The 18,565-nt window shown below is 50.6% G+C and overlaps 1 protein-coding gene across 1 annotated transcript in view; it reads left to right on the forward strand.

The window, feature by feature from the left end:
* Positions 1 to 10,726, forward strand: part of rnf157 (ring finger protein 157) — a 102,823-nt gene extending 92,097 nt beyond the window's left edge. The window contains exon 17 of the mRNA XM_078226078.1: positions 10,016 to 10,726. Within this exon, the coding sequence (XP_078082204.1) occupies positions 10,016 to 10,122 (107 nt within the window). The 3' untranslated portion in view covers positions 10,123 to 10,726. The remainder of the gene's footprint in view (positions 1 to 10,015) is intronic.
* The last annotated feature ends 7,839 nt before the right edge of the window (positions 10,727 to 18,565 follow it).

The raw sequence follows: 18,565 nt of genomic DNA on the forward strand, positions 1-18,565 counted from the left end.
CCTATCGACTGTTCAAAGGGTCTGCCTGCACAATTACTCATCAGATCCAAACACTCCACTGAAACCACTTTCTCAATCAAACTGCTACATTTATTTACAACCTCTGTCACTTGTCCTCCATTTGCTGCCAGTGTGTTGTGTCATTTCATTTTTGACGCTTGTATGTCCTTTCCTAACTTTGAGGCCTTGTGTCATCCTCTGGGTGGTCGTTGGACTGTCTGTGCTGTCTCCGTCTGGTGTCTGCATGCACTGCCTGCGTCTGCGCTGCCTGCGTCTGCGCTGCCTGCGTCTGCGCTGCCTGCGTCTGCGCTGCCTGCGTCTGCGCTGCCTGCGTCTGCGCTGCCTGCGTCTGCGCTGCCTGCGTCTGCGCTGCCTGCGTCTGCGCTGCCTGCGTCTGCGCTGCCTGCGTCTGCGCTGCCTGGGTCTGTGCTGCCTGGGTCTGTGCTGCCTGGGTCTGTGCTGCCTGGGTCTGTGCTGCCTGGGTCTGTGCTGCCTGGGTCTGTGCTGCCTGGGTCTGTGCTGCCTGGGTCTGTGAAGACACAGGCAGCACAGACACAACAAGGGGCAAACAGCATTGGTGGGGGTGGTTTACAGACCACCAAACGGTAGGGGTAATGTTGGGAAAAGGATTAGACAGGAAATCAGAGCTGCGTGTGTTAAAGGAACATCTGTGATTATGGGCGACTTTAATCTGCATATAGATTGGGAGAGTCAAATTCGTCACAGTACAATAGAGGAGGAATTTCTGGAGTGTATACAGGATGGTTTTCTGGAGCAATACGTTGAGGAACCAACAAGGGAACAGGCCATCTTGGACTGGGTGTTGTGCAATGAGAAAGGGTTAGTTGGCAATCTAGTTAGAGTCATAGGGTCATAATAGAGGTTTACAGCATGGAAACAGGCCCTTCGGCCCAACTTGTCCATGCCGCCCTTTCTTTTTTAAACCCCTAAGCTAATCCCAGTTGTCCACATTTGGCCCATATCCCTCTATACCCATCGTACCCATGTAACTATCTAAATGCTTTTTAAAAGACAAAATTGTACCCACCTCTACTACTACCTCTGGCAGCTTGTTCCAGACACTCACCACCCTGTGTGTGAAACAATTGCCCCTCTGGACACTTTTGTATCTCTCCCCTCTCACCTTAAACCTATGCCCTCTAGTTTTAGACTCCCCTACCTTTGGGAAAAGATATTGACTATCTAGCTGATCTGTGCCCCTCATTATTTTATAGACCTCTATAAGATCACCCCTCAGCCTCCTACGCTACAGAGAAAAAAGTCCCAGTCTCTGCAGCCTCTCCTTATAACTCAATCCATCAAGTCCCGGTAGCATCCTAGTAAATCTTTTCTGCACTCTTTCTAGTTTAGTAATATCCTTTCTATAATAGGGTGACCAGAATTGCACACAGTATTCCAAGTGTGGCCTTACCAATGTCTTATACAACTTCAACAAGACGTTCCAACTCCTGTATTCAATGTTGTGAGAGAACCCTTGGGGATCAGTGATCATAATATAGTAGAATTCTTTGTCAAGGTGGATAATGATGTAGTTGATTCTGAGACCAGGATCCTGAATCTCAATAAAGGTAACTATGATGGTATGAGGCATGAATTGGCCATGATGGACTGGGAATGATTACTGAAAGGAAAGACAATGGACAGGCAATGGCGGGCATTTAAAGAACAAAAAGGTGAACTCCAGAAGTTGTTTATTCCTGTTTGGCGCGAGGGTTGTAAGGGAATTGTGGCCAAACCATGGCTTACAAGGGAAATTAGATACAGTATCAGATTCAAGGAAGAAGTATACAAATTGGCAAGAAAAAGCAATAGGCCTGAGGATTGGGAGCAGTTTAAAATTCAGCAAAAGAGGATCAAAGGATTGATTAAGAAGGGAAAAATAGAGTATGAAAGTAAGCTAGCGGGAACATAAAAACTGACTGCAAAAGTTTCTATAGATATGTAAAGAGAAAAAGATTGACAAAAACGAATGTCGGCCCCTTACAGTCAGAACAGAGAATTTATAACGGGGAATAAAGAAATAGCTGAGGAATTAAATTTGTACTTTGCTTCAGTCTTCACAAAGACATGAATAATGTACCAGAAGTGCTGAGAGAAACATGTTTTAGTGAGGAGCTGAAGGAAATCAGCATTAGTAGAGAAATGGTTTTGGGGAAATTGATGGGATTGAAGGTGGATAAATCTCCAGGTCCTGATAATCTTCATCCCAGAGTACATAAGGAAGTGGCCCTGGAAATAGTAGATCCATTGGTGGTTATTTTCCAAAATTCTTTGGACTCTGGAATAGTTCCTACAGATTGGAGGGTAGCTAATGTAAGCCCACTATTCAAAAAGGGAGGTAGAGAGAAAAGAGGGAACTATAGACCAGTGAGCCTAACGTCAGTACTGGGGAAGTTGCCAGAGTCCATTATCAAGGATTTCATAACTCGGCATTTGGAAGGCAGTGGTATAATCAGACAAAGTCAGCATGGATTTACAAAAGGGAAATCATGCTTGACAAATCTATTGGAATTCTTTGAGGGTGTAACTCGTAGAGTTGACCGAGGAGAACCAGTGGATGTGGTTTATTTAGACTTTCAGAAGGCTTTCGACAAGGTCTCACATAACAGACTGCTATGTAAAGTTAAAGCACATGGGATTGTGGGTAATGTCTTGAGATGGATAGAAAGCAGGTTAGCAGATAGGAAGCAAAAAGTCGGCGTAAATGGGTCTTTTTCTGATTGGCAGTCAGTGACGAGTGGGGTTCTGCAGGGATCTGTGCTAAGACCCCAACTGTTCACATTCTATATTAATGATTTGGAAGAGGGAACTGAATGTATTATCTCCAAATCTGCAGATGATACAAAGTTGGGTGGGAGGGTGAGCTGTGAGGAGGATGCAGAGATGCTTCAGCGTGATTTGAACAGGCTGAGTGTGTGGGTATCTGCATGGCAGGTGCAGTATAATGTGGATAAATGTGAGGTTATCCACTTTGGTAGCAATAATAGGAAGACAGATTATTATTTGAATGGGTGTAAATTGAGAGAGGTGGATACTCAGCGAGACCTTGGAGTCCTCGTGCATCAGTCGCTGAAAGTAAGCGCGCGGGTACAGCAGGCAGTAAAGAAGGCAAATGGTATGTTGGCCTTCATAGCGAGAGGATTTAAGTACAGGGATGGGGATATTTTGCTGCAATTGTACAGGGCGTTGGTGAGGCCACATCTGGAGTATTGTGTACAGTTTTGGTGTCCTTATCTAAGGAAGGATGTCCTTGCTATAGAGGGAGTACAGCGAAGGTTTACCAGGCTAATTCCTGGGATGGCAGGTCTGTCATATGAGGAGAGACTAAGTCGGTTAGGATTATATTCACTGGAGTTTAGGAGAGTGAGAGGGGATCTCAGAAACTTAGAAAATTCTAACAGGGTTAGACAGGGTAGATTCAGAAAGAATGTTCCCAATGGTGGGGGGGAGTCCAGAACTACAAAGAACAATACAGCACAGGAACAGGCCCTTCGGCCCTCCAAGCCCGCGCCGCTCCCTGGTCCAAACTAGACTATTCTTTTGTATCCCTCCATTCCCACTCCGTTCATGTGGCTATCTAGATAAGTCTTAAACGTTCCCAGTGTGTCCGCCTCCACCACCTTGCCTGGCAGCGCATTCCAGGCCCCCACCACCCTCTGTGTAAAATACGTCCTTCTGATATCCGTGTTAAATCTCCCCCCCCTCACCTTGAACCTATGACCCCTCGTGAACGTCACCACCGACCTGGGAAAAAGCTTCCCACCATTCACCCTATCTATGCCTTTCATAATTTTATACACCTCTATTAGGTCGCCCCTCATCCTCCGTCTTTCCAGTGAGAACAACCCCAGTTTATTTGACAAAGTCCCACATGGCAGGTTGGTTAAGAAGGTTAAGGCTCATGGGATACAAGGAGAAGTGGCTAGATGGGTGGAGAACTGGCTTGGCCATAGGAGACAGAGGGTAGTGGTCGAAGGGTCTTTTTCCGGCTGGAGGTCTGTGACCAGTGGTGTTCCGCAGGGCTCTGTACTGGGGCCTCTGCTATTTGTGACATATATAAATGATTTGGAAGAAGGTGTAACTGGTGTAATCAGCAAGTTTGCGGATGACACGAAGATGGCTGGACTTGCAGAGAGCGAAGAGCATTGTCGGGCAATACAGCAGGATATAGATAGGCTGGAAAATTGGGCGGAGAGGTGGCAGATGGAGTTTAATCCGGATAAATGCGAAGTGATGCATTTTGGAAGAAATAATGTAGGGAGGAGTTATACAATAAATGGCAGAGTCATCAGGAGTATAGAAACACAGAGGGACCGAGGTGTGCAAGTCCACAAATCCTTGAAGGTGGCAACACAGGTGGAGAAGGTGGTGAAGAAGGCATATGGTATGCTTGCCTTTATAGGACGGGGTATAGAGTATAAAAGCTGGAGTCTGATGATGCAGCTGTATAGAACGCTGGTTAGGCCACATTTGGAGTACTGCGTCCAGTTCTGGTCGCCGCCCTACCAGAAGGACGTGGAGGCATTAGAGAGAGTGCAGAGAAGGTTTACCAGGATGTTGCCTGGTATGGAGGGTCTTAGCTATGAGGAGAGATTGGGTAAACTGGGGTTGTTCTCCCTGGAAAGACGGAGAATGAGGGGAGATCTAATAGAGGTGTACAAGATTATGAAGGGTATAGATAGGGTGAACAGTGGGAAGCTTTTTCCCAGGTCGGAGGTGACGATCACGAGGGGTCGCGGGCTCAAGCTGAGAGGGGCGAAGTATAACTCAGATATCAGAGGGACGTTTTTTACACAGAGGGTGGTGGGGGCCTGGAATGCGCTGCCAAGTAGGGTGGTGGAGGCAGGCACGCTGACATCGTTTAAGACTTGCCTGGATAGTCACATGAGCAGCCTGGGAATGGAGGGATACAAACGATTGGTCTAGTTGGACCAAGGAGCGGCACAGGCTTGGAGGGCCGAAGGGCCTGTTTCCTGTGCTGTACTGTTCTTTACCCAATCTCTCCTCATAACTAAGCCCTTCCATACCAGGCAACATCCTGGTAAACCTCCTCTGCACTCTCTCTAAAGCCTCCACGTCCTTCTGGTAGTGTGGCGACCAGAACTGGGCGCAGCATTCCAAATGCAGCCAAACCAACATTCTATACATCTGCAACATCAGACCCCAACTTTTATACTCTATGCCCCGTCCTATAAAGGCAAGCATGCCATATGCCTTCTTCACCACCTTCTCCACCTGTGACGTCACCTTCAAGGATCTGTGGACTTGCACACCCAGGTCCCTCTGCGTATCTACACCCTTTATGGTTCTGCCATTTATCGTATAGCTCCCCCCTACGTTAGTTCTACCAAGATGCATCACTTCGCACTAGGGCTCATAGTTTGAGGATAAGGGACAAACCTTTTAGAATTGAGGTGAGGAGAAATTTCTTCACCGAGAGGGCAGTGAATGTGTGGAATTCACTCCCACAGAATGTAGTTGAGGCCAAAACGTCATGTGATTTCAAGAAGGAATGAGATATCGCTCTTGGGGCTAAAAGGATCAAGGGATATGGGGGGAAGGGGGATCAGGGTATTGAATTCGATGATCAGCCATGATCAATATGAATGGTGGAGCAGGCTCGAAGGGCTGAATGGTCGACTCCTGCTTCTGCTTTCTATATTTCAATGTGTCTAAGTTACTGTGATAATCCCCTAGTTGCCACACTCCAGTGCCTGTTCGGATACACTGAAGGAGAATTTAGCACGGCCAATCCACCTAACCAGCACATCTTTCAGATTGTGGGAGGAAACCGGAGCACCCAGAGGAAACCCACCCAGACACTGGGAGAATGTGCAGACTCCACACAGACAGTGACCCAAGCCGGGAATCGAACCTGGGTCCCTGACGCTGTGAGGCAGTAGTGCTAACCACTGTGCCGCTGTCTGCCTCTGCGCCGTCCGCCTCTGCTGTGCCCGTGCCTGCTGTGCCCGTGCCTGCTGTGCCCGTGCCTGCTGTGCCCGTGCCCATGCCTGCTGTGCCCGCGCCTGCTGTGCCCGCGCCTGCTGTTTGTGCCCGCGCCTGCTGTGCCCACGCCTGCTGTGCCCACGGCTGCTGTGCCCGTGCCCGCGCCTGCTGTGCCCGTGCCTGCTGTGCCCGTGCCTGCTGTGCCCGTGCCCATGCCTGCTGTGCCCGCGCCTGCTGTGCCCGCGCCTGCTGTTTGTGCCCGCGCCTGCTGTGCCCACGCCTGCTGTGCCCACACCTGCTGTGCTCGCGCCTGCTGTGCCCGTGCCCGCGCCTGCTGTGCCCGCGCCTGCTGTGCCCGCGCCTGCACTATCGCAGAGTATAAATCTGGCCAAGTGTAAATCAGGCTTGGTGTAATTATGGTGTTTAAATTATCCTGTGGGCGATACTAATGTTTTTATAATTGAGTTGGGAGAATAAGAATATTCAAATATTGGTTCTTTGGAATGAAAGTAAGGAATTGGCTAATTTATTGAACTTAGTCATTCTTCACAATGGGGATAAACCAATCATCGAGTATCTGGAACTCACCAACCTGAATGTAAACAAGAAGACTGCAGCACAGTGGGTTCACACTGCTGTCTCACAGCGCCAGGGACCCGGGGCAGCACAGTGGCACAGTGGTTAGCACTGCTGCCTCACAGTGCCAGGGACCCGGGGCAGCACGGTGACACAGTGGTTAGCACTGCTGCCTCACAGTGCCAGGGACCCGGGGCAGCACGGTGACACAGTGATTAGCACTGCTGCCTCACAGTGCCAGGGACCCGGGGCAGCACGGTGACACAGTGGTTAGCACTGCTGTCTCACAGTGCCAGGGACCCGGGGCAGCACGGTGACACAGTGGGTTAGCACTGCTGCCTCACAGTGCCAGGGACCCGGGGCAGTACGGTGGCACAGTGGTTAGCACTGCTGCCTCACAGTGCCAGGGACCCGGGGCAGCACGGTGGCACAGTGGTTAGCACTGCTGCCTCACAGTGCCAGGGACCCGGGGCAGCACGGTGGCACAGTGGTTAGCACTGCTGCCTCACAGTGCCAGGGACCCGGGGCAGCACGGTGACACAGTGGTTAGCACTGCTGCCTCACAGCGCCAGGGACCCGGGGCAGCACGGTGACACAGTGGGTTAGCACTGCTCCCTCACAGTGCCAGGGACCCGGGGCAGCACGGTGACACAGTGGTTAGCACTGCTCCCTCACAGTGCCAGGGACCCGGGGCAGCACGGTGGCACAGTGGGTTCACACTGCTGCCTCACAGTGCCAGGGACCCGGGGCAGCACGGTGACACAGTGGTTAGCACTGCTGCCTCACAGCGCCAGGGACCCGGGGCGGCACGGTAGCACAGTGGGTTAGCACTGCTGCCTCACAGTGACAGGGACCCGGGGCAGCACGGTGACACAGTGGTTAGCACTGCTGTCTCACAGAGCCAGGGACCCGGGGCAGCACGGTGACACAGTGGGTTAGCACTGCTGCCTCACAGTGCCAGGGACCCAGGGGAAGCACAGTGGCACAGTGGTTAGCACTGCTGCCTCACAGTGACAGGGACCCGGGGCAGCACGGTGGCACAGTGGTTAGCACTGCTGTCTCACAGTGCCAGGGACCCAGGGGTGGCACAGTGGCACAGTGGTTAGCACTGCTGCCTCACAGTGACAGGGACCCGGGGCAGCACGGTGACACAGTGGTTAGCACTGCTGCCTCACAGTGCCAGGGACCCGGGGCAGCACGGTGACACAGTGGTTAGCACTGCTGTCTCACAGCGCCAGGGACCCGGGGCAGCACAGTGGCACAGTGGTTAGCACTGCTCCCTCACAGTGCCAGGGACCCGGGGCAGCACGGGGACACAGTGGTGAGCACTGCTGCCTCACAGTGCCAGGGACCCGGGGCAGCACGGGGACACAGTGGTTAGCACTGCTCCCTCACAGTGCCAGGGACCCGGGGCAGCACGGTGACACAGTGGGTTAGCACTGCTGCCTCACAGCACCAGGGACCCGGGGCAGCACGGTAGCACAGTGGTTAGCACTGCTCCCTCACAGCACCAGGGACCCGGGGCGGCATGGTGGTACAGTGGTTAGCACTGCTGCCTCACAGCGCCAGGGACCCGGGGCAGCACGGTGACACAGTGGTTAGCACTGCTGCCTCACAGCGCCAGGGACCCGGGGCAGCACGGTGACACAGTGGTTAGCACTGCTGCCTCACAGCGCCAGGGACCCGGGGTAGCACAGTGGTTAGCACTGCTCCCTCACAGTGCCAGGGACCCGGGGCAGCACGGTGACACAGTGGTTAGCACTGCTGCCTCACAGCGCCAGGGACCCGGGGCAGCACGGTGACACAGTGGTTAGCGCTGCTGCCTCACAGCGCCAGGGACCCGGGGCAGCACGGTGACACAGTGGTTAGCACTGCTGCCTCACAGTGCCAGGGACCCGGGGCAGCACGGGGACACAGTGGTTAGCGCTGCTGTCTCACAGTGCCAGGGACCCGGGGCAGCACGGTGGCACAGTGGTTAGCACTGCTGCCTCACAGCGCCAGGGACCCGGGGCAGCACGGTGACACAGTGGTTAGCACTGCTGTCTCACAGAGCCAGGGACCCGGGGCAGCACGGTGACACAGTGGGTTAGCGCTGCTGCCTCACAGCGCCAGGGACCCGGGGCAGCACTGTGGCACAGTGGGTTAGCGCTGCTGCCTCACAGTGCCAGGGACCCGGGGCAGCACAGTGGCACAGTGGTTAGCACTGCTGCCTCACAGTGCCAGGGCTACGATCACGAGGGGTCACAGGCTCAAGGTGAGAGGGGCGAGGTATAACTCAGATATCAGAGGGACGTTTTTTACACAGAGAGTGGTAGGGGCCTGGAATGCGCTGCCAAGTAGGGTGGTGGAGGCAGACACGCTGACATCGTTTAAGACTTACCTGGATAGTCACATGAGCAGTCTGGGAATGGAGGGATACAAACGAATGGTCTAGTTGGACCAATGAGCGGCACAGGCTTGGAGGGCCGAAGGGCCTGTTTCCTGTGCTGTACTGTTATTTGTTCTTTGTTCTTTGACCCGGGGCGGCACGGTGGCACAGTGATTAGCACGGCTCCCTCACAGCGCCAGGGACCCGGGGCGGCACGGTGGCACAGTGATTAGCACGGCTCCCTCACAGCGTCAGGGACCTGGGTTTGATTCCTGTCTCGGGTGACTGTGTGGAGTTTGCACGTTCTCCCTGTGTCTGCGTGGGTTTCCTGTGGATGCTCTGGTTCCCTCCCCCAGTCCAAAGATGTGTGTGTTAGATGGATTGGCCATGCTAAATTGCCTCTTAGTGTCCAAGCATATGTAGGTGAGGGGAATTAGTGGGGTAAGTGCGAGGGGTTGCCGGAGTGGGGGGGGATGGGTCTGGGTAAGATGCTCTGTATCAGAGTTGGTATAGACTCGATGGGCTGAATGGCCTCCTTCTGTGCACAGAACAAACATCATGCCTGTAAACCTGGTGGTTTCCAATTCTGGTTTTGAAGGAAATCGATGAGGGATTTGTGGCCAAAACTGTCCCTTTGGGATTGGAAAATTGCAACTGTCCCTCTGCTATTTAAGAGGAGAGGGAATGAGCAAGCTGTTCAAATGTCATCTGGTCAGAGTCAATATAAACTTGTACAAGTTGGGTAATGTTTAATAAAACATTTTATTTTTTGAGGAAGTTGCTGTAGTGGACAGGTGAATGTATTTGCATGTTGTTCATTTGTACTTTTCTAGAAGGTTCCAAATAGACTGTTAGCTAAAAATTAAAGCTCAGTGAATTAAAAGCAAAGTTTGGATCTGGTTAAGAGATTGGTTAAGTATTAGATGAGCAGGGACAATGAATAGATGCTTAGAGATTAGTTGATTTTCCTCAAGGATCTGACATCATTGATCAATGAGTGAGGTTAAACAATGTGTCCAGTTTGACACAGGTTGCTGATGTGGTCAGAAATGTAAACAGGACTGAGACACTTACTGTTGGTTCTAACAATCTCCTCTATCACAGGTACATCTCTGAATGAAGACAGTATTGAACATCCACTCTCCATTGCTAGTAACATTGATCTGAAGGATGCAGATCCCAACCAAATCTACGGACCCCTGGTTGTCTGAAGGAAGCACCAACAATGAATCAAAGTCCACCATACAGTGTGATGCCTCCTGAAGTCAACCAGTATTGGGAGCAAGGCACTTTGTAGCAGTTAGTGAAGCAATAGCTCAGACAGCAGAGTGTAGCACTGAGATATCAGCCCTCCATCTCCCCGTCACCAAATCCCTTGGCAGTCACTCTGTCTCTTAGATCTTAACTTCCTATCTGAGTCTCTGCTGTCCATTTCTCCCTCTCCCAGTGCCTCACTCCCTCTATCAGTCTCTCAGTCCCTGTCCACTGCTCCCTGCCTCATTCCCTCTCTCCCTATCTGGGAAATTGCATTATGGGCCCTATGCTCATTCCCACTGTCACTGATAGTCATGTGATGCTGCTTTTCCATGTGTTTGTCAGGGTCCTGGGATCATGCTGTGCGATACACATGTGTGTTGCCAGCAATTTACCTTGTTTCAAACACGCATGAACTCCACTTCTAGGTGTATATTGAGCGGACAATATTATTATAGCATTCCCAATCTCCCAGCAAGCTGGTTCTCACTATGAATATTGTAAATGAATCTCTGTAATCTCTTAAATAGAAAGATCATTAAAATTCAAAATCAAACAGTCTGCACTGTCACTCTTCACTGTAAACATCAGCAGCAGGAAAACAGGGGCAACAATCACTGACCCACTTGGAGCAAACCAGGAGTAAACAGAGAAACTACCCCCCGGCTGGGGAACTCCCCCCCCGACTGGGGAAATACCCCCCCCCCCCCCCGGCTGGGGAACTGCCCCCGACTGGGGAAATACCCCCCCCCCCCCCCGGCTGGGGAACTGCCCCCGACTGGGAAAATACCCCCCCGACTGGGGAACTATCCCCCCGACTGGGGAAATACCCCCCCCCGGCTGGGGAACTATCCCCCCGACTGGGAAAATACCCCCCCCCGGCTGGGGAACTATCCCCCCGACTGGGAAAATACCCCCCCGACTGGGGAACTATCCCCCCGACTGGGGAAATACCCCCCCCCGGCTGGGGAACTATCCCCCCGACTGGGAAAATACCCCCCCCCGGCTGGGGAACTATCCCCCCGACTGGGAAAATACCCCCCCGACTGGGGAACTATCCCCCCGACTGGGGAAATACCCCCCCCCGGCTGGGGAACTATCCCCCCGACTGGGGAAATACCCCCCGACTGGGGAAATACCCCCCGACTGGGGAAATACCCCCCCGGCTGGGGAAATACCCCCCGACTGGGGAAATACCCCCCCGGCTGGGGAACTCGCCCCGACTGGGGAAATACCCCCCCGGCTGGGGAACTCGCCCTGACTGGGGAAATACCCCCCGGCTGGGGAACTCGCCCCGACTGGGGAAATACCCCCCTCCTCCGGGCTGGGAAAATACCCCCCTCACCCCCCCCCCCCCCGGACTGGGAACTACCCCCCTCACCCCCCCCCCCCCCCCCGACTGGGAACTACCCCCCTCACCCCCCCCCCCCCCCCCGATTGGGAACTACCCCCCTCACCCCCCCCCCCCCCCGACTGGGGAACTCTCCCCCCCCCCGGACTGGTTATATACTCCTGAATGATGAAATAACTGACTGGGATTAAAGTTGGTAAATGTCTCTTGTGCTGTGAGTGGTTGTGGGGTTTCACAAATAAGGAGATGTGTTTTTCACACACAGAATCAAACTCACAGCAACAAGGTTTATTGTAGGAGCGGCTGTCTGTACAGCACCCTAATAACATCACCATCAAAATATGTTAATATAACCGACAACCTCTTCAACAAATAACATCCCTCCCCCTTTACTTCTGTGATCATGATGACAAATCACTGCATTGGCTGGAATTTTCCAGTCTCGCTGCCAGTGAGAACGGAGAGATTGACATTCAGCCAAATTCCATTCACAGCAGCGGGACCGAAGAATCGCAACTGCTGCAGGCGAGGTCGGGGAATTCCAGCCGAAGTTAAAGAACAAAGAAAATTACAGCACAGGAACAGGCCCTTCGGCCCTCCAAGCCTGCACCGACCATGCTGCCTGACTTAACTAAAACCCCCTCCCCTTCCGGAGACCATATCCCTCCATTCCCATCCTATTCATGGACTTGTCAAGACGCCCCTTAAAAGTCACTACTGTATCCGTTTCCACTCCCTCCCCCGGCAACGAGTTCCAGGCACCCATCACCCTCTGTGTAAAAATTCTGCCTCGTACATCTCCTTTAAACCATGTCCCTCGCACCTTAAACCTGTGCCCCTGTGTTATGCACAGGATCAACAATACGCTGGACACAGCACAAGGCAGCATTATTCATTGTACACATCTGTTACAAAGCGGAGGATGATCCCCTCTCTGAGACGGACAGAACATTTCTTTCTTCTCCGGTCTTTGAGTCCAGCGACATTGAGTTTTTTCTGCCGGTTCGGGGCCAGGGTGATGGATGTGGGTGGGTGGATTTGTCGGTGGTCAGCCCAGCATTGTTGGCTCCGGGCATAGTGTTGTGAATATCTTTGTGGTCCCTTTCCCGGATGATGATAGAGCCTAGCTGCTGGTGTTTGGAGGGGGGGGGGGGGGGGGGGGGTGGCCATGAGGTCTCCTGTTTGTCCCTCTGGTGGATCAGGGTGTTTGTAATGACCAGCTCGCGGTCCAGACATTCTGCCACGAGGAGGATTTCTTTGGCGTTTGTTTTCTCCCCACGTCCTCCCCGCCTCACACGCCTTTCCAAAGGTTTGCGTTCCTCCGGATTCTCACATTGAAGTTGCTGAGGAGAGTCACAGCTTGTTTGTCTCTCTTGGGGATTCGGGACAGTGATTGGTCAAGACTGGAGTAGAATGCCTCTTTTGTCTTGTCTGTTGTGTCGGGGGTTGGGGCGTTAGCGCTGACAAACCGACAGACAACTGGAGACAAAGGCGCAACAAAGAACAGACGGGTGGAAAGAGCGCAGGAGACTTAGCAACTCCCCAACAACCAGAACGTGCACGGCTTTCTCAGCACAATTAAAACTATCGACAGTCCGAGGACCCAGGGAGCCACCCCCCCGCGTACTCCCCCTATCCCACCCCAACTGAGAGCCAGAAACAGGCGCCCAAAGACAGAGAGACAGTCAACACCCACTGGACAGGGCACTTTGAGGACCTCCTCACCCAAGATGCAGCCTTCGATACAAATGCCCTCGGCACCACCCTGCAACATGCTGCCCACCGGCATCTCTGCGCAACCCCAGCTCGCCGTGAGGTCCAAAAACCAGCCTGATAGCTGAAAAACAGCAAGGCTTCCAATGCAGATAGAATCCCTGCTGAAATATTAAAATGTGGCGGAGAGGCACTCTTGGCAAGAATCCACAACCTCATCGTCCTTGTCTGGGAGGGAGAAAGAATGCTGGGAGATCTGAGATGCTTTAATTGTGATCATCTTCAACAAAGATTAGTCCGACTGCCGGCGTTACAGAGGGATTTCCCAACTTTCCACCACAGGAAAGGTCATTGCCAGGATCCTCCCTCAACCGCCTCCTCCCAATGGCTGAAGTGCTCCTCCCTGAGTCTCAGTGCGGCTTCCACCCATCAAGAGGCAGAATGGACACAGAAACATAGAAACTAGAAGCAGGAGGAGGCCATTCGGCCCTTCGAGCCTGCTCTGCCATTCATTTTCATCATTGCTGATCATCGGATTCAATATCCTGATTTCCCCCTTCCCCCATATCCCTCAAACCCTTTCGCCCCAAGAGCGATATCTAATTTCTTCTTGAAATCAGACAATGTTTTGGCCTCAACTACTTTCTGTGGCAGTGAATTCCACACATTCACCACCCTCTGGGTGAAGAAATTTCTCCTCCCCTCAGTTCTAAAAGGGACTTATCCTCAAACTATGACCCCTAGTTCTGGACTCCCCCACCATTGGGAACATTAGAACCATAGAACGTTACAGCACAGAAACAGGCCTTTTGGCCCTTCTTGGCTGTGCCGAACCATTTTTGTGCCTAGTCCCACTGACCTGCACCTGGACCATATCCCTCCACACCCCTCTCATCCATGTACCTGTCCAAGTTTTTCTTAAATGTTAGAAGTGAGCCCACATTTACCACTTTATCCGGCAGCTCATTCCACACTCCCACCACTCTCTGTGTGAAGAAGCCCCCCCTAATATTCCCTTTAACCTTTTCCCCCTTCACCCTTAACCCATGTCCTCTAGTTTTTTTCTCCCCTAGCCTCAGTGGAAGAAGCCTGCTTACATTCACACTATCTATACCCATCATAATTTTATACACCTCTATCAAATCTCCCTTCATTCTTCTACGCTCCAGGGAATAAAGTCCTAACCTATTCAACCTTTCTCTGTAACTCAGTTTCTCAAGTCCCAGCAACATCCTTGTAAACCTTCTCTGCACTCTTTCAACCTTATTAATATCCTTCCTGTAATTAGGTGACCAAAACTGCACACAATACTCTAAATTCGGCCTCACCAATGTCTTATACAACCTCACCATAACATTCCAACTCTTATACTCAATACTTTGTTTTATGAAGGCCAATGTACCAAAAGCACTCTTTACGACCCTATCTACTTGTGACGCCATTTTTAGGGAATTATGTACCTGTATTCCCAGATCCCTCTGTTCTACTGCACTCTTCAGTGTCCTACCATTTACCTTGTATGTTCTACCTTGGTTTGTCCTACCAAAGTGCAATACCTCACACTTGTCTGCATTAAACTCCATCTGCCATTTTTCAGCCCATTTTTCTAGCTGGTCCAAATCCCTCTGCAAGCTTTGAAAACCTTCCTCACTGTCCACTACACCTCCAATCTTTGTATCATCAGCAAATTTGCTGATCCAATTTACCACATTATCAACCAGATCATTGATGTAGATGACAAACAACAATGGACCCAGCACTGATCCCTGTGGCACACCACTAGTCACAGGTCTCCACTCAGAGAAGCAATCCTCCACTACCACTCTCTGGCTTCTTCCATTGAGCCAATGTCTAATCCAATTTACTACCTCCCCATGTATACCTAGCGACTGAACCTTCCTAACTAACCTCCCATGCGGGACCTTGTCAAAGGCCTTACTGAAGTCCATGTAGACAACATCCACCGCCTTCCCTTCATCCACTTTCCTGGTAACCTCCTCGGAAAACTCTAATAGATTGGTTAAACATGACCTACCACGCACAAAGCCATGTTGACTCTCACTAATAAGTCCCTGTCTATCCAAATATTTGTAGATCCTATCTCTTCGTACTCCATCCAATAATTTACCTACTACTGACGTCAACCTTACCGGCCTATAGTTTCCCGCATTACTTTTTGAGCCTTTTTTAGACAACAGAACATGAGCTATCCCCCAATCATCCGGCACCTCACCCGTGGATACCGACATTTTAAATGTATCTGCCAGGGCCCCTGCAATTTCAACACTAGTCTCCTTCAAGGTCCGAGGGAATAACCTGTCCGGTCCTGGGGATTTATCTACTCTGATTTGCCTCAAGACAGCAAGCACATCCTCTCTTTTAATCTGTATAGATTCCATGACCTCCCTACTTGTTTGCCTTATTTCCATAGACTCCATGCCAGTTTCCTTAGTAAATACGGATGCAAAAAAACCATTTAATATCTCCCCCATTTCTTTTGGTTCCATACATAGCCGACCACTCTGATCTTCAAGAGGACCAATTTTATCCCTTACTATCCTTTTGCTCTTAATATACCTGTAGAAGCTCTTAGGATTATCCTTCACCTTGTCTGCCAAAGCAACCTCATGTCTTCTTTTAGCCCTCCTGATTTCTTTCTTAAGTAGTTTCTTGCACTTTTTATACACCTCGAGCATCTTATTTGCTCCCTGTTGCCTATACATGTCATACATCTCTCTCTTCTTCTTTATCAGAGTTCCAATATCCCTCGAGAACCAAGGTTCCTTATTCTTATTCACCTTTGCCTTTAATCCTGACATGACCATACAAACTCTGCACACTCAAAATTTCTCCTTTGAAGGCCTCCCACTTACCAATCACATCCTTGCCAGAGAACACCTTGATCAACTTGCCTCTTTTCATCCACCTAAGTAGGATAAGGTCTCCATTTCCTCATTAGGTTTATAAAATAATGAGGGGCACAGATCAGCTCGATAGTCAATATCTTTTCCCAAAGGTAGGGGAGTCTAAAACTAGAGGGCATAGGTTTAAGGTTAGAGGGGAGAGATACAAAAGTGTCCAGAGGGGCAATTGTTTCACACACAGGGTGGTGAGTGTCTGGAACAAGCTGCCAGAGGTAGTAGTGGAGGTGGGTACAATTTTGTCTTTTAAAAAGCATTTAGACAGTTGCATGGGTAAAATGGATATAAAGAACAAAGAACAGTACAGCACAGGAAACAGGCCCTTCGGCCCTCCAAGCCTGTGCCGCTCATTGGTCCAACTAGACCATTCGTTTGTATCCCTCCATTCCCAGGCTGCTCATGTGACTATCCAGGTAAGTCTTAAACGATGTCAGCGTGTCTGCCTCCACCACCCTACTTGGCAGCGCATTCCAGGCCCCCACCACCCTCTGTGTAAAAAACGTCCCTCTGATATCTGAGTTATACTTCGCCCCTCTCAGCTTGAGCCCGTGACCCCTCGTGATCGTCACCTCCGACCTGGGAAAAAGCTTCCCACTGTTCACCCTATCTATCCCCTTCATAATCTTGTACACCTCTATTAGATCTCCCCTCATTCTCCGTCTTTCCAGGGAGAACAACCCCAGTTTACCCAATCTCTCCTCATGGCTAAGACCCTCCATACCAGGCAACATCCTGGTAAACCTTCTCTGCACTCTCTCTAAAGCCTCCACGTCCTTCTGGTAGTACGGCGACCAGAACTGGACGCAGTACTCCAAATGTGGCCTAACCAGCGTTCTATACAGCTGCAACATCAGACTCCAGCTTTTATACTCTATACCCCATCCTACAAAGGCAAGCATACCATATGCCTTCTTCACCACCTTCTCCACCTGTGCTGCCACCTTCAAGGATTTGTGGACTTGCACACCTAGGTCCCTCTGTGTTTCTATACTCTTGATGGCTCTGCCATTTATTGTATAACTCCTCCCTACATTAGTTCTTCCAAAATGCATCACTTCACATTTATCCAGATTAAATTCCATCTGCCACCTCTCCGCCCAATTTTCCAGCCTATCTATATCCTGCTGTATTGCCCGACAATGCTCATCACTATCCGCTAGTCCAGCCATCTTCGTGTCATCCGCAAACTTGCTGATAACACCAGTTACACCTTCTTCCAAATCATTTATATATATCACAAATAGCAGAGGTCCCAGTACAGAGCCCTGCGGAACACCACTGGTCACAGACCTCCAGCCGGAAAAAGACCCTTCGATTGCTACCCTCTGTCTCCTGTGGCAAAGCCAGTTTACTACCCATCTAGTCTCCTCTCCTTGTATCCCATGAGCCTTAACCTTCTTAACCAACCTGCCATGAGGGACTTTGTCAAATGCCTTGCTGAAATCCATATAGACGACATCCACGGCCCTTCCTGCGTCAACCGTTTTTGTCACTTCCTCAAAAAACTCCTCCAAATTTGTAAGGCACGACCTCCCTCTTACAAAACCATGCTGTCACTAATGAGATTGTTCCGTTCTAAATGCGCTTACATCCTGTCTCTAAGAATCCTCTCCAACAACTTCCCTACCACGGACGTCAAGCTCACTGGCCTATAATTACCCGGGCTATCCCTACTACCCTTCTTAAATAACGGTACCACATTCGCTATCCTCCAATCCTCAGGGACCTCACTTGTGTGCAATGAAGAGACAAAGATTTCCGTCAGAGGCCCATATAGAGGGATATGGGCCAAACGCGGGCATGTGGGACTAGCTTAATGGTAAAAACTGGGTGGCATGGACAAGTTGGTCCGAAGGGCCTGTTTCCATGTTGTTCTCTATGACATTTTTATTGTAATTGTACTCAGGTATACACTCAGATTCTTCTTCTATGTTTGGCTTTCTGACACAACTGCTTTATCTCTGCATCTTTCTGTTGTAATTCTGCCACCTTTCCTGAATTAAATATATCCACTTCATCCTCCAGTTGTTCTTGTTCTTTCTGAACCATCTGGTCAAAGATTGTTTCTGATCATTGAACTTCAGTCTCCTTATCCTCACTCTTTGATTTCTCCTTCTGCCTTAACCTGACTTTGTGATCGTGTCACCACACAGTCAGGAAAAAAATCCCAGAATATGATTCCCGCAACAACTCAGTTGTTTGATTTTCCACTGGCCTTTCAACCACAGCAGGCATCACTCCCAGCTGTGATTCAGCTATATTGTTACCCAAGATAAACTGTATTCCTGGACAAGATCATTTCTCGATCACTCCTACTATCATCTTTCACCGGACTCTCCAACCTCACCTTGTATAATGGAACACTGCTCTTCTCACCCTGAATTCCACATATTACCATCTTTTCTGGCAATACTC

Source organism: Mustelus asterias, chromosome 12 (genome assembly GCF_964213995.1).
Source record: "Mustelus asterias chromosome 12, sMusAst1.hap1.1, whole genome shotgun sequence".
NCBI classification, from domain to species: domain Eukaryota; kingdom Metazoa; phylum Chordata; class Chondrichthyes; order Carcharhiniformes; family Triakidae; genus Mustelus; species Mustelus asterias.